The sequence below is a fragment of the Rhincodon typus genome, chromosome 27, assembly GCF_021869965.1.
Source record: "Rhincodon typus isolate 14 chromosome 27, sRhiTyp1.1, whole genome shotgun sequence".
Taxonomy (NCBI): domain Eukaryota; kingdom Metazoa; phylum Chordata; class Chondrichthyes; order Orectolobiformes; family Rhincodontidae; genus Rhincodon; species Rhincodon typus.
Window position 1 is genome coordinate 13,550,765 of NC_063358.1, and position 27,372 is coordinate 13,578,136.

Below are 27,372 nucleotides of genomic sequence, written 5' to 3' on the forward strand. Positions count from 1 at the left end.
GATACATCTGATCTAAAAGTTCTAAATTGGAGGAAGACCAATTTTGACAGTATAAGGCGAGAACTTTCAAAAGTTGACTGGGGGTGGATATTTGCGGGTAACAGGATGGCTGGAAATGGGAAGCATTCAAAAATGAGAGTCCAGAGACAGTGTTTCTGTTAGGGTGAAGGGCAAGGCCAGTAGGAGTAGGGAATGCTGGATGACTACAGAAATTGAGGTTTCCAAGAAAAAGAAGGGAGCATATGTCAGAGATAGACAGTAGGGATCGAGTGAATCCCTAGAAGAGCTTAATGGCAGTGGGAGTATACTTAAGAGGGAAATCAGAGGGCAAAAAGGGGACATAGCTTTGGAAAATAGGGTTAAGGAGAATCCAAAGGGATTCTACAAATACATTAAGCACAAAAGAGTAACTAGGGATCGAATAGGGCCCCTTAAAGTTCAGCAAGGCCACCTATGCATGGAACTGCAGGAAATGTGGGAGATACTGAATGAGTATTTTGCATCAGTGTTTACTGTGGAGAAGGATATGGAAGCTAGAGAACTTGAAGAAATAAATAGCAACATCTTGAAAAATGTCCATATTGCAGAGAAGGTGGTGCTGGATGTGTTAAAACGCATAAAGGTGAAAAATCTCCAGGACCTGATCAGGTGTACCCTAGAACTTTGTGGGAGCTTAGGGAAGTGATTGCTGGGCCACTTGCTGAGATATTTGTAACATCAATAGTCATGGGTAAGGTGCCGGAAGACTGGAGGTTGGCTAACGTGGTGCCACTATTTAAGAAAGGTGGAAAGGAAAAGCCAGGGAACTATAGACTGGTGAGCCTGTCATCAGCAGTAGACCAGTTGTTGGAGGGATCCTGAGGGGCAGGATTTGCGTGTTTGGAAAGGCAAGGACTGACTAGGGGTAGTCAACGTGGCTTTGTGCATGAGAAATTGTGTCTCATTAATTGATTAATTCTTCAAAAGATTCAATGAAGAGGAGTGAATTGACTGGGGCTATATTCCTTGGAGCGTTGGAGACTGAGGGGTGACCTTATAGAAGCTTATAAAATCATGAGGGGCATCGACAGGGTGAGTAGCTGAGGTCTTTTCCTTGGAGTAGGGAAGTCCAAAACCAGAGAGCATAGGTTGAAGGTGAGAAGGGAAAGATCTAAAAGGGACCTAAGGGGCAACTTCACATGGAAGGTATGGAATGCACTGCCAGAGGAAGTGGTGGACACAGGTACTATTACAACATTTATAAGGTATCTGGATGGGTACATGAATAGGAAGGGTTTAGAGGGATATGGGCCAAATGATGGCAAATGGGACTAGATTTATATTGGATGTCTGGTCAGCATGGATGAGTTGGACTGAAGGGTCTGTTTCCATGCTGTACAGCTTCGACTAAATTACTTTGTGTTGGGCATTTAGAAATTTGAAAGTCAGATAAACCTGACAGTGTTGCATACAGTGAGCAAAATAGTTGCTGCTTCAGGAGGACATAGACTAGTGAACGGGGTAGGCATGGCACAGGTGTAAATTAAGATAAATGAAAGTGGTATGCACTTTGAGAGGAATAACATGGAGAGTTGACATAATCTAAATAATGCTTTTTTAAAATCCCTAGCTCCTGTTTCAAATATCAGAGATAACTGCTCCCACTCATATGATTTATTGAAACAACTTAAATACTATATTAGGTTGCCCACCAGCTTTTTCTGTGCCAAGTAGAATAATCCTAACTTTTCCAAACTCTGGGGCAGCACGGTGGCTGAGTGGGTTAGCACTGCTGCCCCAGCACCAAGGACCTGGGTTCCTGAGGGTGATGTTCACAAATCCTTGAGTTTGCAAGCTGATTTGAAGTGATGCTAATGAAAGCATACCAGATACTTTGTCAGGGGCTCGGGTGACACAATTGATACGTCCCTATCTCTGGGTCAGAGGTTTGAGTTCAAGTCCCACATGCTCCTGAGTTGTCATAACACACCTGAACAGATCAATTAGAAATATCTACAAGATTCTTCATAAATACTCGGATATACTGTAAATACAAAAAGGAGCCTTTACACGTCATTAGTGTTAACCCTGAGCTGAAATATTTTATACAATTCTAGGTAGGATGTCAAGATTCTTAGGCGGTTACAGAAGATGTTTACCAGGATGATAACCGAGATAAGGGACTTTCAGGTATGTGAAGAATCATAGAATCCCTAGATTGTGGAAGCTGGCCATTTGGCCCTTTGTGTCCACATCGACCCTCCAAAGATCCCACCTAGACCGACCCCTTGCCTTATTCCTGTAACCCCGCATTCCTCGTGGCTAATCCACCTAACCTGCACATTTTTGGACTGTGGGAGCAAAACTGAGCCCCCAGAAGAAACACTCTCAGACATTGGGAGAATGTGCAAACTCCATACATAGAGTCTCCCAAAAGTGGAATCAAACCAAGATCCCTGGCACTGAGGCAGCAGTGCTAACCACTGAGCCACTGTGCTGCCCCAGAGATTAGAAAAGTTAGGATTATTCTCCTTGGCACAGAAAAAGCCAGTGGGCAACCTAACAGTATTTAAGGTGTTTCAATAAATCATATGAGTGAGAGCAGTTATATCTGACAATTGAAGCAGGAGCTAGGGGTTTTAAAATAATTTTTAAAACCAGGAGAAGGGAGATTTAAAATTATTTTGCACAGTAAGTTAAGATCTAGAATCCATGATTTGAAAATGTGGAAGCAGATTCTGCAGGAATAGTTAAAAGCCAGACTTACATCTGAAAAGGGCGAATTTGTAGGATTATGGAGAAAAGGCTGCAAGCATTGGACTAAATTGAACAGCTCTTTCAAAGAAGCTGCATAGAAGCAACAGCTAAAATACCACCTCCCAATGCTGCAAAATTCAATATTTTCTGATCCAACTGTTATTATGCCTAACTATTAAGAACAGGAAGAGGGCATTCATTTAGAAAATGATTGATCTGTACCCTCAACTCCATTTACCTGCCTTTGTTCCATATCCCTTTAAAATGCTAAGCAAATAAATTCACCTTCCTAAGTTAAAATAAACCTGTAATTGAGGTCCCCAGAATCAACAGCATACTCTGTAGGGGAGGGAGATATTCCAGATTCTACCTGTCCTGTGTGAAAGGTTACTTCCTGATTTCACTGTAAACAGCCTAACTCAATTAAGATTCTGTCCCCTCATGTTGCTGTATCTATCAGAGGAAATAATTTCACTGTATCTACTTTAGTAAATTATTTTAACATTTTAAACACCTGAATCAGATCACCTCTCAGTCCTCTATACTCCAAGGGGGGAAATGTCTAATCAATACAAATCAAGATCTCATAATTTACAAAATGAAACATTATTATAATGCTGGTGATTTTTCACTGTTTCCTCTTGAGGCTAATAAGTACCTCCCGAGATGCAATAAAGCTGAATACATCACTCCAGGTGTGGTTTCACCAGGCCTTTTTAATACAACTAAATTATTTCTTTCCAGCCTCCTTGAGATAAATAAAAATGCATTCATCCTTTTAATTTAATTTTGTATTGTACCCGCTTTGAATTTTTGCATTCAGATCTCTTTGCTGTACAGTTCCCGGTTTCTCTTCAAATAGAAGCTGGTCACATTTATTTTTGAATCCAAAATGGATGGCCTTGTTCCTGTCTGTATAATACTGTTTTGTCCATTGACTTAGATTGTAATGCATCGTAGCTTTCTGCCGCCAACTGTACTTTATGCTATTGGAAAACTGGGATGTACAATCTGTAATCATTCCTGCATAATTATATAATGAAAAACTCAACTCATCCTGATAATCTAAGCACTATCTTTTCTCTGTATATCTCATCTCCTCCCTTCTAATCACTGTCCTATTTAAGTAAAATGGCTACTTTCAATTTCTTTGAAACCATTGAGTAGGAAAGGATGGGAGAGGTGGAAGAGGAGGGACACATAACTTATTAGTAACTAAAGGTTCAGCGTAATGGAAGACTTCAATACATTTGCACTTGGATGTGAGTTTTGGCGGAAGATTGCAACTATTACATCCCTAAACAGAAAAGACAGAATTGAAGTGTTGGAGGGAATACGGAAGAGGACAGCAAGGAGGTGATCTTACCTCTATTTGATTGTCACAGGGTTAGGCTTGGATAATTCAGGTCATTTACTTGAAAGAAATATTAGGTCTTTATGCAACTTTTTTGGATAACTATTGAAATACATGATGATTAATACTTAAACATTGACAAAAGATAGGTTAGCTGCCAGACATTTAGTTATTTCCTTTCACTTTGCTGGTCTCAAACAGACTACCAGCAAATGTAACAAATATTGAAAATGCTTTAGGAGATCCTCAGGGAGAACAGTTGGATATGGAAGGTAGGTTTGATCTGGTAAACTACAATATCTAGCAACTTATTTGCCTTTTACAATCTGCAGAGAAACTCCATCAGGTTTTCTTGAAATTAGCCACAATTGTTCTTTTTTTAAATGCCTCCCTTTCTTCCTTCCCAGGATTAGCATTACTAACCTTTGGTTTGTTCATGTGTGAAACATCATCATATTTATTGAAGCTGTTTTTAGAAGTAGCAATATAACAGAAAACACTGGAAGTATTACTTCTGATGTAAGGCCAGCCCCGTTTCTCTCCGAACAGTTGCTGACAGACCTGTTGAGTTTTTTGTATTTTCTGCTCCTCTTAAAGAACATCCTTCTGCAGCATTTTACTTTAAGTCGCAATTGAATAAACACGGAAGAGGCAAAGGAAAGAGCAGAAAAATGAAAAAAGATTGCTCCAGCATGATGGATGGAGTGATCTTGCGAACCCAAAATTCTTTCAGACATAGTAGGAACTGCAGATGCTCTAGAATCTGAGATAACAAGGTGTAAAACTGGATGAACACAGCAGGCCAAGCAGCATCAGAGGCGCAAGAAAGCTGATGTTTCGGGCCTAGACCCTTCTTATCAGTTTTGTCGGAAGAAACTATCCAACTAAATTGCCATATTTGTATATCTGTATATAAATATATGCTTTGAAACTATAATCTAGCCATTAATGGTGATCTTTTACCTTGCAGATGTACAGAATGGAAAATCAATAACAAATGGAGTTACAAACGGAATTCATCTCCACAGTAATGGCTTCAGGCTGTCGGAGGCATGGCCGCAAAGCAGGTAAGAGAACATTCTGCTTGGACGTTAGGTTGAGACTGGATGCACCTTTGTACCTGGTTTGAAAACCACCAAGTGCTGAATCTGGGCTAATGGAACAATTGTGGGAGTTGAGTACACTAGAGATATAATCTAATAATCCATGAGACAAACTTTTATTCTTATTGCACCTATCCTTACCTTAGTATTCCACAGACCTGCAGAGCCAACATTGTACTTTTTGAAGTATATTCAGTGTTGTAAAATAGGAAACAGGGAAGTCAATTTTGCGTACAACAAGCATGCTGTCTTCTCCTTGCCCTTCCCTCCCTCTTCCCACTATTCCCCACCATCCATACAGTAAAGTAATAATGACATTTAATATTTTAAATAATATTGATTGGATAAATATTGGTCATCAGCACAAGTTCTTTCGCTCCTCTTAAAGTTAGTGTGATGCATCCACCTGACGGAAGCCATTTTTATACATTTATTCTGCCTTGCCTTAACATCTCATCTGAAACACAGCACCTCCAACAGTTGAGGTCCTCTTCAGTGTTGGAGTGTCATCTGATATCTTTGTACTCCAGAAATGTACTTAAATTCTCCACCCTTCTTACTTAGAGATGGGTGTTAGCAACTGAGTGATGCTGATAAAAGGGACCCTTTAAATCCGGAAGTGGAGTATTGTGGAATGGAGTCCTGAAACCAAGCTGACATTGAGATTCTAGAGATTTGACAAGGCAGAGTTGGTATAATTAAAATATGGGCTAAGGCTATAAGCCTTGGAGAGAAGGTACAGGAGCCAGTGTCTGTCTATCACAATGTACTAGGGCTTTTGTGATACAGTAGTAGTGCCTATTCCTCAGGGCCAGAAGGCCAAGGTTCAAGTCCCTTCTGCTCCAGGACACGCCTTAAAGTTGATTAAAAATTGCTTTATTGCAGGGCAATAATAGATATGAGTGCATTTAACTGCTTTCTTCATTTTATTGGTGTCTCATATGGTTAAATTTCCACACATCTGACAGTATTCAATAAGCATAAATGTGCATAAACAAAAAATACATGATTAAATGCTAAATAGTTCACCAGTTACAGTTTTGGTTTTTAGGAACAATGCCTTTTCAACCGGTTCTTCATTTAATCAAATTATGGCCGATCCATATCAACTCTATCTATGGATATTGCACTGAATCAGTGTTACGGTGCAGCAGGAGGCCATTCAGCCCGTTGTGCCTGCACTGGCTCTTCAAACACTCATTATCAAGTGCCAATCTCCTTTTTCCCTATGCCCTTGCACACTATTTCTCTCCAAATAATCATCCAATGACCTCTTGAATGCTTCAATTGAATCTCCCTCCAGCACATTTCCAGGTAATGCATTCCATAACCTAACTGCCTGCTGAGTGAAAAATATTAATCTCACATCACCCTTGCTTTTGCACATCACATGAAATCATTTTGGAAACTTCTATGAAATCTCCTCTGTGCCATCTGTTCTTCAAAGGAAAACAGCCCCAACTTCTTCAGTCTATCCTTATAACTAAAGTTCCTCATTCCTGGCACCATTTTCTTTTTTGTAAATTGCTTTTGTGTTCACATATTTCCTATAATGTGGTGCCACAACTGTACACATTATTCCAATTGGGGCTTAACAGGTGTCTTGTACAAATTCAACATCATTTCCTTGCTTTTTCACTCTATGCTCCTAGCTTTATTTACTGATCTCTGTTTGTCCTGTCACTTTCGATGATTTGTGCACATACGCACCCAGGTCCAAAGTACATCACCTCACGTATCTCTGCGTTGGATCTCATCTGCCACCTGTCTGCCCACTTCACCAGCTTGTCAGTGTCCTTTTTGGAGTTCTGCACGGTCTCCTCACAGTTTGCAATTCTTCCAACTTTTGTGTCATCGGCAAACTTTGAAATTGTCCCCAGCACACCAAGATTTAGATAATTTAGTATATATATCAGGAAAAGCAAGAAAATGTGAGGAAAGTAATTCCAATCTTAGTTAAATTATTTTTTACATGTTAGAAAGTAAAAAGGCCTCCGTTCCTTCCAATTGCGGGTATTTTCAAGGGCAACCACCTCTCAGTAGAGAAGCTGTTGGAATTTTTATGGGACATGCCTGAAGTACAAAAATCTCATCCTCTCTCAAAAAGCAAGAAATAAAGACTTGCATTTATATGGTACTGACTGAAATCTTGATATCCTGTAGTAAGTACTTTCTGAAGTATAACCTCTTGTGATGTAGGAAACTTAGCAGAAAGTTGTGCATGGCAAGTTTCTGCAAACAGGAATGAGAAATGAACCAGCAATCATTAGTGATCATTGAGGAATAAATATTTCCCCAGAACACCAAAGAATAGCCTTAATTCAGAATGCATGTTGGGAAATTCCGCAATCGTCGACGTGGTTGAAGGCTGAGATCAGTTATTGAACTTTATTATTAATGCTTTTGAAGCTACTTGAAACCTTGAAATTTTGGAAAAAAGACTTTAATGAAGTTAAAACATAGACAAGTTGCATTTTGTCAAAACTTTTTGACTTGTACTCATCAGGTCAGTTTGCAAGAATACCAATAAACTGGAAAACCAACATGTATACTGTATGAGGAGAATGTTGATTGGTCAGTGGATGCTGATTGGCAGAAGTGTTGCCATGGAGAATGTAGTAATTAATGATTATTGACAGTGAGCTATCAGGCTTCGTTTAAAATTAAAACCAAAAGTTAACTGGTCAGGGCAATGTCTTGACCACAATGAGCCAGCACCTGACTTTTTTTTTCCCTATTCATTTGTGGAATGTGGCCATCGCTGGCTGGCCAGCAATTCTTTCCCATCCCTAGTTGCTCTTGAGAAGGTGGTGGTGAGCTGCCTTCTTGAACCACTGCAGTCCTCCTGCTGTGGGTTGACCCACAATGCTATTAGGGAGGGAATTCCAGGATTTTGACCCAACAACAGTGAAGGAACTGCGATAGATTTCCAAGTCGGGATGGTGAGTGACTTGGAGGGGAACTTGGAGGTGGTGGTGCTCCCATATGTCTGATGCCCTTGTCCTGCTAGATGGAAGTGGTCGTGAGTTTGGAAGGTGCTGTCTGAGGATCTTTGAATTTCTGCAGTGCGTCTTGTGTACAGTACACACTGCTGCTACTGTCACTTATTTTGTTGAGTTAAAACAGATACTATGTATGTACATGTATCTGTCTGCAAAGAAAATTACCTGTGTATTAATATATATATATATATAGCTTCCAGGACACACACATGTGCCATGCTGTAAGCCTGACCGACAGTCCTAAATTGGTTATTACTGTAGTTCTTTGCACAGTTGGGATTACCCACAAATATTATCCAATTGCAGAATCACTTCTAATGTTGGATACTGCATTGCAAGTGCGAGCTGGTTCTTTGTGATCCTGTTGAGTGCAAGATTAAAAAGTAAACTTTGACAAAAGGTTTTTTTCAGTAATTCTCAAGTTTTGTACTACCAGACAAATATAGACAATTCAATGGGTCTATTTAGTCATGCTGAATTTTTAATTTTTTTCTATACAGTTTTAAATTTTGTCTGTAAAACTTTGTTACCAAGGCAGAGAAATTATGATTTTTATAAATTGTTTCTGACAGTATTTTGCATTCGGTTGATTCAGAGCCTCCGACATTGGTGTGATAAGAGTGAGGAGGTTTTGCAAGAATATAAATGTCGCCAAACAGAGAAAATGGTACAACTTAAGAGTCTGGCAACATCTGTGGAGATACAAGTATGACTTCTTCAGTCCTGCTGTAAGGAAGAGTCAATTTGAACTTGGAACATTAACTGTTTCTGTCTCTAGAGATGTTACCAAACCTGCTGAGTTTTGCCATGCATTTTGTGTTTATTTCAGATTTCCAATATCAGAAGTATTTTTCTTTATATAAAATGTTGTCATTAGGTATTTTAATGTTGGATATTGATATATAAAGAATAACTCAACTGTGACCTGGGAAGTAAGGTTTGTAAGTAGGATATGCTGAAGTTGCATATGGTTTTATAATCTGTAGACTATTGAAGCAGTGATGAGGTTATTGTGTTTCAGGATGCTGTCCATTGAAATGTTGTCAGGACTGTTGTCTTTTCTGAAATGAATCCCAGAGCTGGCAATCTAATATTTCTCTATAGGGAGAAATGATGTAGGATGGGGGGGCAGGGTAATTGTAGCAACAGTGTTGTCCATCTTACTGTTCCTCAGTGGGACAGTAGAGGGACTGAATATTCTGCTCCTGTTGCTGCCAGTTTTGGGATCGCTTGATCATAGTTGTATTTTAACATTCCTCATTTCCTGACTTATCCTGTTTAAACCTGATTATTCTGGAAATTCAGGCATTAATGCCTGATTGAAGGGCAAGTCTGAAATCTGTTTCATATTAACTGAGAAGTAAAGGCACATTTATAGATTAAATATTGGATGTGGCTCCACTGTATGCTAGGAAGATAAACTGCAAAGATCTACATAGAGATCAGCACTGGGGCCAGTGCTTTTGTTTTTAAATTAATTGTCTGAAGCTGGGGTAAGTTTAGAGACAACACAAATTCAGAAATATAGTAAGCAATGAGGTTAACAGCCATTAAGAGGAGGTAGATAGACTGGCGAAATGGGTGGACGGATAGCAAATGAAATTTGAAGAGGTGTGAAGTGATGCATTTTGGTAGAAACACTGAACTAAATGGTATGTTTTTAAAGATAGTGGGTGCAGAGTCAGATATTCAGGGGTGTATAGGTGCATATTTTTGAAGATGACAGGACAAGCTGAAAAGGTTGGTTTTAAAAAAGGGCAACTTTCTCTTTAATTGACGTACAGTGCAAAAGCAAAACAAAAAGTCTTCATAAAATATATAAAAATACATCCTTATGACTTGATAAAACACTGGTTAGGGCTCACTTGCTGTATTATGGCCACTTCTCGCTATCATGTTTTAGGAAGGATGTCAAGGCCTTGAAGATGTTGCAGAAGAGATTTTATTAGAATGATATAATGGATGGGGGAACATGATTTATATGAAGACACTAGAGAAGCTGAAGCTGTTCTCTTAGATCAGAGATGGTTAAGAGAAGCTTTGTTTGTTTGTCAGTGATTTTGATGGAATAAATCAGGAGACAGTGTTCCTGGTGATGATCAATAACCAGAGGAAACAGACTTAAAAATAACAGAATCAGAACATACATTAATATTTGTTTCCATTTATACACCACAGATTATTGTAGCTTGGAATTCACTCACTGAACACAGGCTTAATAGTACTTTTTTTAAAATTTGAAGTATACTTGAAAATGTTTACAGGGCTTTAGGGATGAATATTCACTGGAGTCAACTGCTTAGCTGTCAAAGAGCAAAGACATCATGTTATGTGGCCTCCTGCTGTAATACATCATTCTGATGATAATGCAAGGCACTGAAATGAAGTGGTTGTAGAACCTGAACTGAAACTGCTTATTTCTCCTGGATTGTCCTGTAAGGACCTTCAGGGAAAGGATTGTTCCCAGCTTCAAATTCCGGGAGAATCCTACATGCAGACTTTATATAGTTCAGAAGTTTTTCTTCCAGTCTGTCTACTGTGGGAATGAAACAAAGTTTCAAAGTCACTTATGTTTTGTGATTCAGATTTGGGACGGTGTGTAATGTTGTACAATATTTAAGGTTCTTGCAAAGATTTGTAGCTTGGGTTGTGGATGAGGTTGTTAACATGCTTGTCGAGCTGACTTGTTTTCGTTCAGACGTTTCGTCACCATGCTAGGTGAAATTATCAGTGGAGCCTCCAATGAAGTGATGTTATCCTACTCCGCTTGGAATTTATACTGTCCAGTCTGTTATGATGAGTTGTCATTTCCCGTTCTGTTCTGTATGAGTTTGTATATGGGGTCCAATTCTATATGTTTGTTGATTGCGTTACGGGTTGAGAACTATACCTCTAGGAATTCCTGTGCGTGTCTATGTTTGGTTTGGACTACTATAGTTACGCTGTGCCAGTTAAACTAATAACCTTCATTGCCCGAGTGTACTGATATTAGGGAAAGTTCGTCATGTCATTTTAGCTGCTAGCTGATGATCATATATTCTGATGGCTAGTTTCCTTCCTGTCTGTCTGATGTAATGTTTGTGGCAGTCCTTGCATGGTATTTTGTAAACCACGTTGGTTCTGCATGTTGTGGGTATGGGGTGTTTAATCCTTGAGTGTTTGTCGTAGTGTGGCTGTGGGCTTGTGTGCTACCATGATTCCTTATGGTCTTAAGAGTCTTGTCAGTTCTGATATGTTGTTGATATAGGACAGTGTGGTCAGTGTGTTAGGGTGTACTGTGTCTTCCTGTTGTCTATTTAGAAGACACCTGCAGATGAAGTTGAGGGGATTAACATTCATAGCGAAGATTTTGTATAGATGCTCTTCCTCCTTCCTGCGTAGTTCTGGTGTGTTGTAGTGAGTGATGGCCGGTTTTAAATAGTGTCCTAACATAGCTTTGTTTGTGGACTTTGGGGTGGTTGCTGTGGAAGTTGAGGATTTGGTCAGTGTGGGTTGCTTTCCTGTATCCCAAGGTTTGGAACTCCCCGTCGGTCATACATTCAACCCTGAGGTCCAGGAACAGAAGCTGATTGTTTTCTTCTTCTCTTGTGAATTTGATCCCGGTGAATAGGTTGTTGATGAGGTGGTCTCTTCTAGTTTGGTGCATTTAATGATGACAAATGTGTTGTCCACATACCGGATCCACAGTTTAGGTTGAATGAGGGGGAGGGTAGTGTGTCCTAGTCTTTGCATGACTGCCTCTGCGATGAGTTCTGAGATGGGTGACCCTATGGGTGTGCCATTGATCTATTTGTATATTTGACCATTAAAAATGAAGTGTGCAGTGAGGCACAAGTCTAGTAGTTTGAGTATGTTGTCATTGCTGACTGAGCTGCTGGTCTGCGTTCCTGTGGCCGTGGGCAACTCTTTTGTGATCGAATTCACGAGAGAAGAAAACAACAATCGGCTTCTGTTTCTGGACATGAGTTGAATGTATGACTGGGGAGTTCCAAACCTCGGTATACAGGAAAGCAACCCACATTGACCAAATCCTCAACTTCAACAGCAACCACCCCAACGTCCACAAAAAAAGCTGTGTTAAGACACTATTTAGACGGCCACTACTCACTGCAACACCCCAGAACTACGCAGGGAAGAGGAAGAGCACCTATACAAAACCTTCGCAACTTCATCCACAGGTGTCTACTAAGTAGACAACAGGAGGACACAGTACACCCTAACACAATGCCCACACTGCCCTACATCAAGAACATATCAGAGCTGACGACGAGACTCCTACGACCACAAGGAATCATGGTAGCACACAAGCCTACAGCCCACAGCCACGCTTTGACAAACACTCAAGGATTAAAGACCCCAGACCCACGACATGCAGAACCAACATAGTTTACAAAATACCATGCAAGGACTGCCACAAACATTACATCGGATAGCCAGGAAGGAAACTAGCCATTAGAATACACAAACATCAGTTAGCAGCTAAAATGATACGACGAACTTTCCCTAATATCAGCACATTCGAACAACGAAGGCCATCAGTTTAGCTGGGACAACTTAACCATAGTAGCCCAAGCCAAACACCGACACGCACAGAAATTCCTAGAGGCATGGTTCTTAATCCATAATGCAATCAACAAACGTATAGAATTGGACCCCATACAGAACAGAGCCAGAAATGAGACAACTCACCATAACAGACCGGACAGTATAAATTCCAAGTGGAGTAGAACAACATCGCTTCATCAGAGGCCTCACTGATGACGTCACCTAGCATGGTGATGAAATGTCTGAACAAAAACATGCCAGCTCGGCAAGCATGTCAATAACCTCACTGTTATACTATGTATTTGGAATAGTTTTATGTCAGCTTAATGAAAGCGGTCCCTACTTCTTGCTATTTGCTTTCTACAATAAAACAGATTTCTTTTGTGATGGTGATTATTCTTCTATTAGTTGGAGGGCTGGTAGGTGTGAGTGTGTGTGTGAACCAATTGCTGTTTCATAGGTGTTCTTTTTAATTCTGGGTAGTAGCTCACTTTGCTGTGCATATGGTCACATTTCAATTCCACAGCAAACAAAGGCTCATGACGCTGAGTAGAAGAAATATATCCTGAGGAAAACTTGTTCACCTATCCTCAGTGGGCTGCAGGACTCTGTCCCATTAGATTGAGCAGCATGATAAATTGTCAATCTTCGTGACCACTGGAGCAATGTAGTGTTTACTCTGACTGGTCTGAGCTGCTGGTGCTATCTCTGTTAGGGAGGTTTGGGAAAGGTCAGTCTGTTTCTGACAACCTTAAAGCAACAAGCAGCTAAATTTTTTGAAAAGTGTGTCCGGTATGATTAATGCCAGCTATTGATATTTAACACTCTTGCAAAATACTTTATAGTCAGTTATTTTCTTCTTGCAGTGTTCCCTTTGAATTGCCACTTCATTTAGAGAGGCTCAAACAGCAAGCAAATGATGCCTTCTCCCGACAACAATGGACACAGGCCATCCAACTTTACAGCAAAGCCATTCAACAAGCACCTGGGAACCCCATGCTTTATGGCAACCGAGCAGCAGCCTTCATGAAGCGCAAGTGGTAAGGATTGTTCTCGCCCTAGTGATAGAGTTGTCTTTGTAGCCTGTATATTGTCAGTTTTACCATGTATGCCTATTGTGTTTTTTATTTGCCCCTACATGCTTTTACTAAACCTCCACTGTGGTGGAATCTATTACCTGTTTAATATTTTCACAAACTGGAACTCTGCAAATATGAAAGCGAGTGTGGTTCAATTTCAAACTGGCAAAACGTTCCAATCTAGGGTAGAATGGGCCCCAAGTGAAAATAGGAGTAAACATTGGGAAGGATTTCAAGACATTGGTCAAAGTGAGAGTTAATTATGTGGGCTTTGTTCGCTACCTTCCAATGTGGCAAGATGGGAAGGAGCTATATAATCCTCTTGGGCAGCCCTTCAGGATTGAGGGTGACATGTTTCCATTTCAATTTTCTGGATTCTGAGACGGTTAATAAGACCAGTTCGCACTTTGCATACTCTGCACATCTGGGTCAGGTGGTGCTTGGAGGCATATGAAACAAGTTGCTGGAAATGTTTGATTGCTTCAAGGATATTTTACGGACATCTTTAAAGTACTGTTGTCCTCCTGTGAGTCATCTTGCACGTCTGAATTCGGAGTAGAGCAATTGCTTCAATAGTCTGGTGTCAGGCATACAAATCATGTGTCCTGCCCAGTGGATAAAACGTGGAGCTGGAGGAGCACAGCAGGTCAGACAGCATCTGAGGAACAGGAAAGTCTACGTTTCAAGTCTGGAACCTTCAAGATCCAGACCTGAAGTGTCAATTTTCCTGTTCCTCAGATGCTGTCTGACCTGCTGCGCTCCTCCAGCTCCACATTTTATGGACCCCGACTTCCGGCATCTGCAGTCCTCTCCATCTCCTGCCCAGTGGAGCTGGTTTTAAATGATCTTGACACCGAATAGGCGAGGATGCTGCTGTTGGACTGTCTTCTTGCCATGTGAATTGGAAAATCTTGTGAAGGCACTGCTGATGCTACTTCTCCAGTGTTTTCTAATGCCTGCTGTTGGTTGTACTTGTCTCTAAAATATATACAAATGTGGGAAGCACTGATGTCCAATAAATTGTGAGCTTGGTCTCAAGCTTAAGATCCTGGGCCTCAAATACCTTTTTCTTACATTGGCTGAAGGCTGACCTGGCATATTGATGAAATTCATCATCGCCTCCATGTCTGTCTGCATTTGCTGAGTGGTATGGAAAATAGTGCACATTTTCAAGGATCTTAAGTTTGATCTTTAATTAATGAGGGAAAGTGTGGTGTTAAGGGAGCCTGTTCAAAGAAGCCCTGTTTCTAAGTTTTTAGTAAAAAGTCCATATTCTTGAATACTTTGGAGAAAGTGTCACCTGCATAGTGGAGCTGCAGTAATTTAAGTTTTAGTTTGAAGGCAGTGTGGATTGGAGAGATTCCCATCTGTTGTGTGGATTATTTCCAGACTTGCGGGTAATTTGCTGAAAATGAGGTGGAATATGACATGGGAACAGCGGTAGGACATTCAGCACCTCAAGCCTGTTCCACTATTCAGTGAGATCATGACCGATCTGTGGCCTAATTCCATACACCTATCTTTGGACCATATCCTTTAATACATGTGCTTAACAAAAATTCATTTCTAAGGTTTAAATTTAACAACTGATCCTGCATCCACTGCCATTTGTGGAATAGCGTTCCAAATGCCTCCCACTCTTTGTGCATAGTGCTTCCTAACATCTCTCCTGAATGGGCTGCCCTAGCTCTCAGACTGTGCTCCCTAGTTCTAGAATCCACAACCAGTGGAAATAGTTTCTTTGTCTTCCGCCTCTGTTTTGCTTTTTTTCCTGTTTAATATGTGTGATTGTTGTGAGGAAGGTGGAGAATAGAGTTGATGCAGTAACAACAGGGTTGGTATCGTGGTGCCTTTAACTTCCCCAATGTTGACTGGGACTCCCTTAGAGCAAGAGGCTTAGATGGGCAGATTTTAAGTGCAACCAAGAGGGTTTCTTGAAACAGTATGTGGATAGTACAACTAGAGGATGGGCCATACTGAACCTTGTATTGTCTAATGAGCCTGGCCAGGTGACTGACCTTTCAGTGAGAGCATTTTGGAAACAGTGATCACAACTCAAGTTTTAAGACAGCTATGAATAAGGATAATTCAGGACCTTGTAGGATGGTACTAAATTGGGGAAGGGCAAATTACATCAGTATTAGGCAGAGGCTAGGGAGTGTTAATTTGGAGGAACTGTTATTGGGTAAGTCCACATTTGATACGTGGGAGTTGTTTAAAGACCCGATGAGAGTTCAGCACCAGCATGTTCCAGTAAGGAGGAAGGACAAGGATGGCAAGGTAAGGGACCATTGGATAACGAAGGACGTTGTGAATTTAGTGAAAAGGAGAAAAGAATATATAAGGTTTAGGAAGCTAAAATTAGACTGGGCCCATGAGGAATATAAAGAAAACGGGAAAGAATTCAAGCTGGGAATTAGGAAAGCAAGAAGGGGCCATGAAATGACCTTGGCAAGGAGGGTAAAGGGAATCCCAAGGCATTCTGTACATACGTTGAAAACAAGAGGATAACTCGGGAGAAGGGAGGACCACTCCATGATAAAGGAAGGAATTTGTGCTTGAAGGCAGGGGATGTGGGTGATCCCAAATGGGTAGTTTGTCTCGCTATTCACTCAGGAGAAGGATATGGAGGATAGTGCTAGTGTGGAGGATGCAAATATGCTAGGGCATTTTGAGATCAAGAAAGAAGTGGTGTTGGGTCTCTGGAAGAGCATGAAGGTGGATAAGTTGCCAGGGCCCGATGGTAACCACCCCAAGATATTGAGAGAGGCAAGAAGAGATTGCTGGAGCCTTGATAAATATCTTTGTATCCTCGCTAGCCACTGGAGAGGTCCCAGAAGACTGAAAATAGCTAATGTTGTTTGCCTGTTGAAGGAAAATAAGGATAATCCAGGAAAGTATAGACCAGGTAGCCTCAGATTGGTGGTTGGGAATCGATTGGAGAGAATTCTCAGGATTTGTGTGCATTTGGAAAAGCATGGCTTTGTACAGGGCAGGTCATGTCTTATTAACTTGATTGATCACCTTCATCACCTCAAAATTCAATGAGGGTAGAGCAGGGTCTGCATGGATTTTAGTAAGGCTTTCGACAAGTTCCCTCATGGTAGGCTCATCCACAAGATCAGGGGATCCTCTGTGACCTCGCCAGTTGGATTTAGAATTGGCTTGCCCATTTAAGGCAAAGGTTAGTGATGGAAGGGTGTTTTTCTGGCTGGAGATCTGTGACTAGTTGTGTTCCACTGTTTGTGATGTATATGAATGACTTGAATGAAAATGTAAATGGTAGGTTAGTAAATTTGCAGATGACACAAAGATCGGTAGAGTGTGAATAGTGTAGAAAGTTTTCCAAAGGATACAGCAGGATATGGATTAGTTGCAGGTATGGGCAGAGAAATGGCAGATGGAGTTTAATCCAGGTGAGTGTGAGGTACTATTTTGGGAGATCAAATGTTAGGGAAAAGTGTACAGTTAATGGCAGGATCCTGAACAGCATTGATGTACAGAAGGATCTTGGAGTTCAAGTCCATAGCTCCCTGCAGGCGGTCACACAAGTAGATAGGGTGGTAAAGAAGACCTATGGCATGCTTGCCTTTATTGGTGGGGGAATTGAGTGCAAGAGTCAGGATTTCATGTTGCAGCTTTATAAGATTTGGTCGTGGGCTGAAGGGCCCGTTCTTGTGCTGTACTGTTTTATTTCTATGATAACAGCTTTGTTTGACCCCAATTTTCACTCAGATGGAGTTTGTGCTTGTTCCATTTGGAAGGACCACAGTTTGAGTTTCATTTGTGGAGTAGGCAGAATTTGGTGACAAGTTTGAAGTCAGACAAATTGAAGGAGATTGTTCCATAATCTTTCTTAGTTGACACAGTCAAAGGCTACAAAAGTTTTTAGAGTTAATGAATGATAGTGAATAACCATTATGTCCTCGCTGTTCTTTCCACAAAGCTTGAGTAGAAAGACAAGGTAAGGAAGGTGCTAAATAAACCAGAGTTTTAAGATCATTGAGTGCAAGTAGAAGCTATATTTTATTAGTAGTATCCTCAGCAGAGTCACAGCCTGGCTGTTGTTTTGTTAAACCACTCCTCATCCATCCAGAATCTAATATAACTGCTATCTAATGCCTATGATTTCAAACATTCTTAATCTCGGGGGGGAAAATAATTTAAAAACCCCTTACATCAGTGGTTATCAAATTGTTTAAAAAAACCAACATTTAAGCTTTTGTTTTGAAGTTTAAAATGTATTTTTTCAGAGGTTATTTGTTAGCAATAGTCTCTGACTGAGACCTGAAGATTACATTTACATTAGCAGATGTTTGCTGCCTAAGGTGACTGGTAGTGATTATGATACCAGGGTTAAATCCCACCATGGAAAAGCTAAAATTTACATTCAGTAAATCTGTTAATCTGAGAGTTGGCACCAAGAAAATTGCCATGTAAATTGTTGAATTTCTGTAAAATTCTAACCTGTTCACCAGTATTCCTCGAGGAAGGGAATCTGGCCAGCCTTGCCTATGTGTAACTCTATCCCCTGCTACATTGCTGACTGTTAATGTGATTGATTAGCAAGTCACTCAAACAATTTTGTAATCTTGTCAAATCTGAAAAATAATGCATAATGAAAACATTTAGTCATGTGATTCAATGCACAGCAGCCTGGTAGATATTGAGTAATTAATCAGTCATTTCTAGTCTGCAGTCAGTCAGTTTCAAACAATACAACAGTATATTAGGAAAACTGCCATTGGTGAAGCAATTTTTATCAATTACATTTGGCGCTTCTAAGCACCCAATGACCCTAAAATCACAGTAGTTTAAATATTGAAATGTCTTTATTTGTGGCTGATTCTATGTATGCAGATCTCTCATTAACTTCATGAGAATTTTAACAGCAAAATATTTACAATCACTTGTGTTCTCTTAAATGCACTTGTTTTTGGTTTAGCTTTCTCTGGCTATTTTGAATCATTAGATCTGATCAACATTTATGATGACTAGAACATCAAGGTAGGCTAGCTACTCAGTAACTTTGACACTGTGACCTCTGGTTTATTGATTCCAGTGTCCAATTTGTCTTTTTTTCTTTTTCAGGGATGGAGACCATTATGATGCCCTCAGAGACTGCTTGAAAGCAATTTCTTTGAATCCCTCTCACCTGAAGGCCCACTTCCGCTTGGCACGCTGTTTGTTCGAGTTGAAATATGTTACTGAGGCTCTGGAGTGCCTCGATGACTTTAAGGGCCGCTTTCCTGAACAAGCCCACAGCAGTGCCTGTGATGCATTGGACCGAGATATCAAGGCTGTGCTCTTTGCAAAGACAGACACCTGTGAGTTTTGACAATTTGTCTTTTTGTTCTTAAACTTCATTTTTGAATATTAGGGGATAAAAGAATACTACAAAGAGTGTCAAACTGTAATTGTAAAAATAAAATCCCACCAGCCACTTATGGAGAAGTAGATACTGTACGAGTGGCAGCACAAACTCTACTAACCTGGGTTTACTGGCACCAATTACCAGCTTCTAGGTATGGGGTGAAGACCTCAGATACCTAGAATATGTTGCATAAAACTGCACTGTTCGAGCATACAAACAGGCCATTCATAACAATTCATTCAGTGTTTACCTGCCTATTCTAATCTCAATTTTTTTTCTCAATCCCCATTTCCTTCAATATCCCACCAAGTCTAATCCTACTCTCTAGCACTCTTCTTTTTTAAAGTCTTATTATGTTCCAAAATGTATTACCTCCTGTTTTACTAAATTGAGCTGCTTCTGCCGCCTATCTTTATCCTCCTATAGATTTTTCACTATCTATCAGAATTTGCCAGACAACAATAAAATTTATTTAGTAAAGTGGATTTTGAGATCATTTTTAATTGGTGGAGAGAGAATTAGAGAAAAGGAAGGAGTTCAGCAGACAAGACTCAGCACTCTCTACAACCAACCAGTAAAGGGGTGGGCGATCAGAGGGTGAAAGATTGCATGGAAGTACAAGAGCAGAAGCTCTCATATGGTGGGAGAGGCCGTGGAGAGGAGGACAGGATTTTAAGTTTAAAACATTGGAAAGCAAAATTCCACTTGGCCAGAGGATTGGAGGGTAGCTAATATGGTACCATTTATTCAAGGGTAGTAGGGATAAACCTGGGAACTACAGGGCTGGGCTGGGAGAGTAGCCTGTAAACTTCTGGGGAAGGGTGACTGGACCCAAACCATTAACTCTGATTTTTCTTCACAAATGTTTGCCAGACTCGCTGAGCTTTTCCAGCAACTTCTGTTTATGAGCCTGTAAACTTTGAGAGTGACTAACGCCACAGCTGCTCCTCCATTGATGCTGAACAGGAGCTTGTACAATTGGTTTCCAAGGAGACATAGGGCAGCTGTAGCTGTTAGCCTCCTGTTATTAGCTGTACCTACAACATCAATAAAAGGTCAATTTTATTTGGCTAGGTACCCTAATAGTACCAGGCCTGGAGAGCGGGCCATGGAGACTTCAACTTTAGAAAGTTCACTTTATTCAACCACTGTTTGAATTGAGTTACTGTTTTTATTCCCTGGTTTTACAGCTGATGAGAAGAAAGCAGGAACAACCACCCCAATCCGCATCCGGTCAAGCGGCAGGAAAGATTCTATCTCTGATGATGAAGTGATTCTGAGGGAACGAGGTTATGATTACAAGTCACGGTATTGTGGTCACTGTAATACCACCACGGATATTAAAGAAGCCAACTTCTTTGGGAGGTAATTTCCTAATTTACTCTAAGGCAGTAAGGTGTTTAAAACTCTTAAACCATTTGGAGTGTATACAGAAATCAATTTCTGAAAATGTTGCAGCAAAAAAGTGACTTAAAAGGACTGAAATTTATTTAGAGCCCTATTGTACCTCTAGCTGCAGGTAAAGGTCTAAACTCAGTAAACATTAGGGAAAGGGATATATTTCTGAGGTTACTACTTCTTAGCAATATTTGTATCCTTCTACCCAGAGTTTGCTGTCATATTCTAACCCATGCCTTTGAAACCTCCAAATTGGGCTAACCTGTTGGGCATATGGCCCTGCACCCTCCAAGAATTTGAACTCATTCAGAACTCTGTCTATATCCGAACTCTCCAAGACCTGTTTACTCATCACCAATACTTGACGTAAATTGGATCAGAATTCTCAATCTTGTGTTCAAGCTCCCCCATAACTTTGGTGTTTTCTTTCTCTGTGATCTCCTTTTAGACATACAACTCTCCGTGGAATGTGTTGATAGTCTACTCAAGTGGCTTTGTATGAACATCATAGTTATCTGGATGGGACTCTGAATTGAGCTTCGTTCTGACCTTTATATGCTGCATTTTGCTTCACGATTCATTGGCTAATAATTGTTCATCTTTGACCCAGTCATTGAAAACACTAATTGTTTTTAGTGCTGAACCAGTGATAGTGAATCAGAGTATTTACTATCTGAAACTTTATCCTGGGATGGGAAAGATTGTCCTTGGTGAATAAAAGGGATGAGCATATTTAAAAGGTAGTCTGGCTGACTAGCTAAAATTGTTTGATTTTTGTGACACATTCCCTGGAATGAATTTTTCTTGCCTTTCAGTAACGGCCAATACATTGTCAGTGGTTCTGATGATGGATCCTTCTTCATCTGGGAGAAAGAGACAACAAACCTTGTTCGTGTTCTGCAGGGTGATGAATCGATTGTAAACTGTCTGCAACCCCACCCGAAGCACTGCTTCCTTGCAACGAGTGGTATTGATCCTGTGGTTCGCCTCTGGAGCCCACGACCAGAAGTATGACCTCTGACTGTGACAGTAGACCCTGTAGTAATTGTCCAAATAGGAGGGAACAAGAGCTAGCTGTTGATCCAATACTAACCCAGCTAACACCAACCAGTTCTTTGGATGGTTGTGATGAAATTTGTAATTGTAGGGGAATCCAAAACTATGGGTCATAAATATAAGACAGTCATTAAATTCAGTAATAAATTCCTTTCCCTTGCTATTGAGCAGTTGAGGCAAGTAGCATCGATAGATTACTGGGATTGTGTGTGTGTGTGTGTGTGTGTGTGTGTGCGCGCGCAGGCATACATTAGTTCAGCTTATTAGGCCTCTGTTATAAATTCTATGTATTATATGAAAGCAAAATTCTAAATGATTGTACAGCAACTTAGGAAGGCCATTGTGTTATATAGATTTGGCTTTTAATTTGTACTGGATGAGCAAAAGTATCCTCCAACTAAACTTTAGGAAGACTGAAACCATTGTCCTGGTCCCTACTGCATGCTCTACTCTCTAATCAATAACTCCATCTCTCTTCCTGATAATTATGTGAAGCTGAACCAGGCTATTCACAACCTTAGCATTGTATGTGGCCTTGAGGTGACTTCCTAACCAACATATCTGTGCCATTATGAAGACATTTTTCATCTCTGCTGCCACCTGTCCCTGACCAACTTTAGATCATTGCTGCGTGCCTTTGTTACCTATAAGTTTGACCACTTTGACACAATCGTAGCCAGCCTCCCACAGTTTTACTCTCCATAAACCTAGGTCATCCAAAATGATGTTGCCCATGTCTTAACTCACCAAGTCCCAAGCACCCATTATACATGTTTGCTGATTTACATAACAACACTTTTACACTTCAAAATTCTGATCCTTGTTTTCAAATTCCTCCATGGCCTACTCCTTCGTATCTCCATTATCTCCCCCATCCCAAGTTTAATTGCTTGATTGTTGGTAGATATGAATTCACCTGCCAAGGCCCTGAGCAGTTAAATTCCCTTCCTAAAACCTTGTCTCTCTCCCCTTCTTTAAAATGCTACTTAAAACCTACTTCTTTGATCAAACTTTTGGTTATCTGCTGCAAAATTTCATGTGGCTTGATATCATTGGACGCTCCTGTGAAGCACACTGAGACATTTTATTATGTTAATGGCATCATTATAAATAAAAGTTGTTTTGAGTGAAGCGAGTGGAAATAACGAAGACTTCACAAACCAATTTGGTGTCAATGGGAATCCACAAACAGGAAAGCAGGGCAGCACAGTGACTCAGTAGTTAGCACTGCTGCCTCACAGCACCAGAGACCTGGGTTTGATTCCACCATTGTGTGACTGTCTGTGTGGAGTGTGCACATTCTCTCCATGTCTGCGTGGGTTTCCTCCCACAGTCCAAAGGTGTGTGGGTTAGGTGGATTGGCCATGCTAAATTGCCCCATAGTTTCCACGGATGTGCAGGCTAGATAGATTAGCCATGGGAAGTGCAGAGTTACGGGGATAGGGAGAGTCACTGGACTCAATGGGCCAAATAGCTTGCTTCCACTGTATGGATTCTATGAGAAGCCATGGAGAGGTAGTACACTAAATGTGCTTTATTGAAATTAAACCTAAGCTTTGATTTTTAACTTGTGTAACTGTAGTTAATGGGAGATTGGGTCACTGGTCAGGTTTTGGTATTGGAATTCTTTAACCCAAATGAGTGTGCAAAGGAAGATAATTGTTCTCACACAACTTAAACTATCAAGGATTGAGGTAAGAGACAGGAACTTCTGAAAAGGTAGTTGTAACACGGAAGAGGCTGTTGGATAAACTGACTAATGTTATGCACAGGTAGCAAATTTTAAAATAAAACAAACTTAATGGCAGCAAATGAACCTTGCTTGGAGCACTGCATTGTATCATCAGTGCTGTACTCTCCTGCTCCAATGCTGAACTTAAGCGTTAGACAGGATCTAATCCACTATCTGGAGGAGCTGATGCTGATGGATATTTTTTTCTTCCGCAGAGTGAAGATCAAAATGAGCGAGTAATTGAAGACATGGAGGGAGCTTCACAGGCAAATCAGCGGCGAATGAATGCAGACCCCCTTGAAGTTATGCTCCTAAATATGGGATACAGGATCACTGGACTAACCAACAGTGGGATGGCTTCAGATGATGAGGAAAACTCTGAAGGCCAGGTGCAGTGCCGGCCAAGCTAAATAGCATCCCAGCAGTAGCGTACTTGGGACAGACCAGGGAACAACTCTCATTTCAGAGTGTACGTGGCTGAAAACACTGCACTGTCCTCAGCTACGCACCAAAAGCTTTGTTCAGGAAGCAGTGACAGGGTTTGCATTCTTTCCAACATCCATCAGACTCATTTATGGACGAGCCCTATTCCGTCTGCAAAAGTCTGAGAGCGATGCTGCTACCCTCTCAGGAACAGCTAACTGGGCCAAACCTGGCCTGGGACGCATACAAGAGACTTCATGTTGTTTCTGGTGGTTGAAAAAGACTCATTTGATAAGCAGATCTTTTTGTAAATTGTCTAGATGCTGCTTTCAGTTTGTATAAATGCTTCCTCCTCTATCACATTCAGTCCCTTTTGTAGTAATGGATTCTGCACAATCCGTTAGAAAAACACAGGCCAATAATATTGAGGTAAACTGCACTCCCTTCGTAGCTCTGAAGCCTTTAGAGCTGCAGGGCATCCTGATGCAGCCTTCATTGCAGACATGAGAGAGTCATGAATGGTAGTCAGTATCATACTTGAGTTCCTCTGCTGCTTTTGGCCCAGTTTGCAATGTGCATACAGAATATGTAGCTACACAACTTGACTTGAGGATTGCTGCATCATGATTGGGGGTTATAAGAATGTGAGCATATGGGATGAATTCACAATGTACATGCAACAAAGTGACTGACCGTGGTGAAGTATGGGAGGTGTGTCAGAACTACCCTAACATTGTATGTGAACAGCCTGGCAATTGGTTGTTGGGGAGGGGGTGCTGTTGTGCCTACATCCATCTGTCTCTTGTACTACCTAGCTGTGTTCTGTCTGGTTTTCTACCCCAGTCTTGGCATTCTATCCACTTCCTCGTGAAAGAGACTGCTTCAAATTCAACTCTCTAAGCACTGATTCTGTGAACAGTTTTGCAGCCTGTTCACAGCCTCTGGTGTTTGCAACATATGATACTGCCCTCTCCTGGAATGCACTTTTCATGGGTGTCCCCAAAACTCTGCATTGTAATACCAAGCTCCAGGCCCTTGAGAACTTGGGATCAAATATTCCATTTGCAGACCTGATTTAATTAGAATGGTGGTGGGGTGGGGGAGGATTTAAGCATCTTGTTTCTTCTGCTGGCTGCTGCTTTTTGATTTCTGTTTCAATGTGTGAGTGAATTTAAGTATTGAGCTGTCAGCTTTGAGAAGAAGTGTCATCAGTAAAGCTTGGGAAGGGATGTTTGATTTAGTTCTCATTCTGATGACTAATTTGCTGTTAATGCTATCAGATTTTGTTGGACATTCAAGTAGAAGCTGTAGCGTATATTGAAGAGAATGTTTGTTTCAGTTCTGGGTAAATTGGGCAACTGTGTGAAAGGTAGGTAAGGGGAGGGGAGCAAGCTTTTGCAGTAGGTGCTATTTGAAACCAACACCAAACTGCAGCTATTCTGTTGTAGCACATGATCCAAGAAATATTAGCAAGCAGAAATGGAGTGCACACCCTGACTGGCAGATTGGGTCAGCACGCAGTTACTCTACCTCTGGAACCGAGTGAGATCTAACGAAAAGAGTATATAGAGTTTCAGGAGGCTCCACTCAGTGAGCAGAAATCTGTTATCTGAATGAAAGTGTCCACAAAGATGGCAGATGTGGGAAGTGACGTGTTTTAATGACATGGCAAGGGATAATATTCTGTGGTGGTGTGTGTGTTTAAAGGGATGCTGTTTTAAAAGGGCACGGTATAAAGAGGCTTTGATGTATATAGCAAGAAGTGGGGAATAAGGTGCTGTGCATTGACATTTGTGACAAATGATACCTAAGTGTGTATGCACTGTTAAAGAGATAATTTTAATCACCATTGACCAGTTCACTTCCTGGACAAAGATTGATTGCATACAGAGGCCCCTGTGCTCCAAGTTCTATTTGTTGTTTTTTTTTTTAAAAGGCATGTCCATTTACATCACACTGAATTGAAGGCGAGTTTGTGTAATAGTGGTCACTTGGAATGATTTGATCATCTTTTTATTTTGATAGTCAGTTATTTGCTACTTCCATCAAAAAGCAATAGCATCATTGGCTGCAGTCTGCAAAGCTGTTAAAAATTCCTTTGCCTATTCAGTAAAAACTAAACATGACTTGTTCAGTTGCTGATCATCTGGGAGTGCCCTAGCAGTTATTGTCCAGGGGTATGCTGTGGCCACCTGATCATTGAAACTAGTGATCAGTTTCTGAGAGTGAGCTGCTGAGTATTTGCATTCACATGTTTCCTGAAATCTTCCCTTAGGGCTGTAGGGTTAGGATTCAATCAGTAGGTGACCAACAGGAGAATGAAGGTCTAATCCCAAATCAGAGACTATGGTAGAGAAGCAGTCTTGATTGAAGTTTTGCTGGAATTCATGTTTTATTACCAGCCACTCCCACCAACAGCTGTTATGTCTGTGACTACATTGTTAAATTATATTTCTAAGTATAATTTAGGTTTTGATGGGATTGTTGCTTGTTTGCAATTGTTTGAAAGCCTTGGTCTGAAGCTCTAACTCCATGTGGTCAGTGTGTTAAATGGAAAAGTAGACCACCAATGGATGGAGTAGGTGGATGGGTTTAGTCAGTGTACTAAATAGTGCTCTGCATTAATAGTCTTCCCACTCCTCCCACTCAATCCATGAGCTCAGTGCCAATTGTGTGTTTAAACCTCACTCAGTTTGTTGCTCCTATCCTCGTCTGTGATTTGATGAGGAATTATCCGTGGGAAGCTGCTAACTGTAAAAATAAATAAATAAATAAATAAAAATTGTTAATCCACGGTTGTGATGAGTTTAAAGCCAGCATTAAATGGCAAGTTTAGCAGAATGCTGTTTGGTTTGGTTGCTAAGAATTCATACTTGTATAGGGCCTGCTGCTTTAAGTTTGTAGTTATTCCCAATGTACATTAGTGCAATAAAAACACAAACTGCAGTAATGTGCTTGCAATCAAATACTAAATGTGCTGCACTCTCTCTAACTGCCACATCTGTGCATAAACAATGCCACTCACCTGTGCACACTTCAGGTTGGCTGAAAGTAATGGGTTTGAGTCCTATTCTCCAGAGTATGAAATCCAGACTGACACTCTACTGCAGATGTGATGCTAACAGGAAGGCCCACCTACTTCGTCAACTTTATGTAAAAATAAAATTATGGTTCCTAGTGGAAGAACATAGGCCTTCCATAACCATCATTAAAATAGAATTACTAGGTTATTTATTGCTTTACTTAATCTTGGTGTATGTAGTGGCTGAATTTCCTTACATCAAATGTTGTGCATGGGTTGAGGAGAGTTTGGGTCGTTGAGGACACACTCCCGATTTAAAAGTCTGTCTTTTCTACTTTTAAATCCGATTCTTTATGGACAGGTTTTATTCAGATGAGTGAGCAGAGCGGTGGAAGTAAACGGTGATTAGCAGATCAATTGAAACATCAGTCGGTTCTGTAAAAATACTTGCTTTCTCTAATTGAGCTGGTGAATGTTTTGACTCGACTGGAAATATCGATTTTAAAAGAGCTGAGTGTTGATGCCAGGCTCTTGTGATTAATGTTAGT

The 27,372-nt window shown here is 40.7% G+C and overlaps 1 protein-coding gene across 1 annotated transcript; it reads left to right on the plus strand.

The window, feature by feature from the left end:
* Positions 1-1,053: 1,053 nt before the first annotated feature.
* LOC125486248 (WD and tetratricopeptide repeats protein 1-like) lies at positions 1,054-26,591 on the plus strand. Its single transcript, XM_048612936.1, has 8 exons — positions 1,054-1,071; positions 2,118-2,169; positions 5,061-5,157; positions 13,607-13,780; positions 18,911-19,146; positions 20,384-20,558; positions 21,407-21,599; positions 23,595-26,591. The coding sequence occupies exons 1-8, from the start codon at positions 1,054-1,056 to the stop codon at positions 23,787-23,789; spliced, it is 1,140 nt and encodes a 379-aa protein (XP_048468893.1). The 3' UTR covers positions 23,790-26,591.
* Positions 26,592-27,372: the final 781 nt, after the last annotated feature.

Bases quoted from the DNA above. Each gene is read 5' to 3' on its own strand.
- LOC125486248 (XM_048612936.1), top strand. The intron at 19,147-20,383 runs GTGAGTTTTGAC...CTGGTTTTACAG, and splicing joins CTTTGCAAAGACAGACACCT to CTGATGAGAAGAAAGCAGGA. The intron at 21,600-23,594 runs GTATGACCTCTG...TTTCTTCCGCAG, and splicing joins TCTGGAGCCCACGACCAGAA to AGTGAAGATCAAAATGAGCG.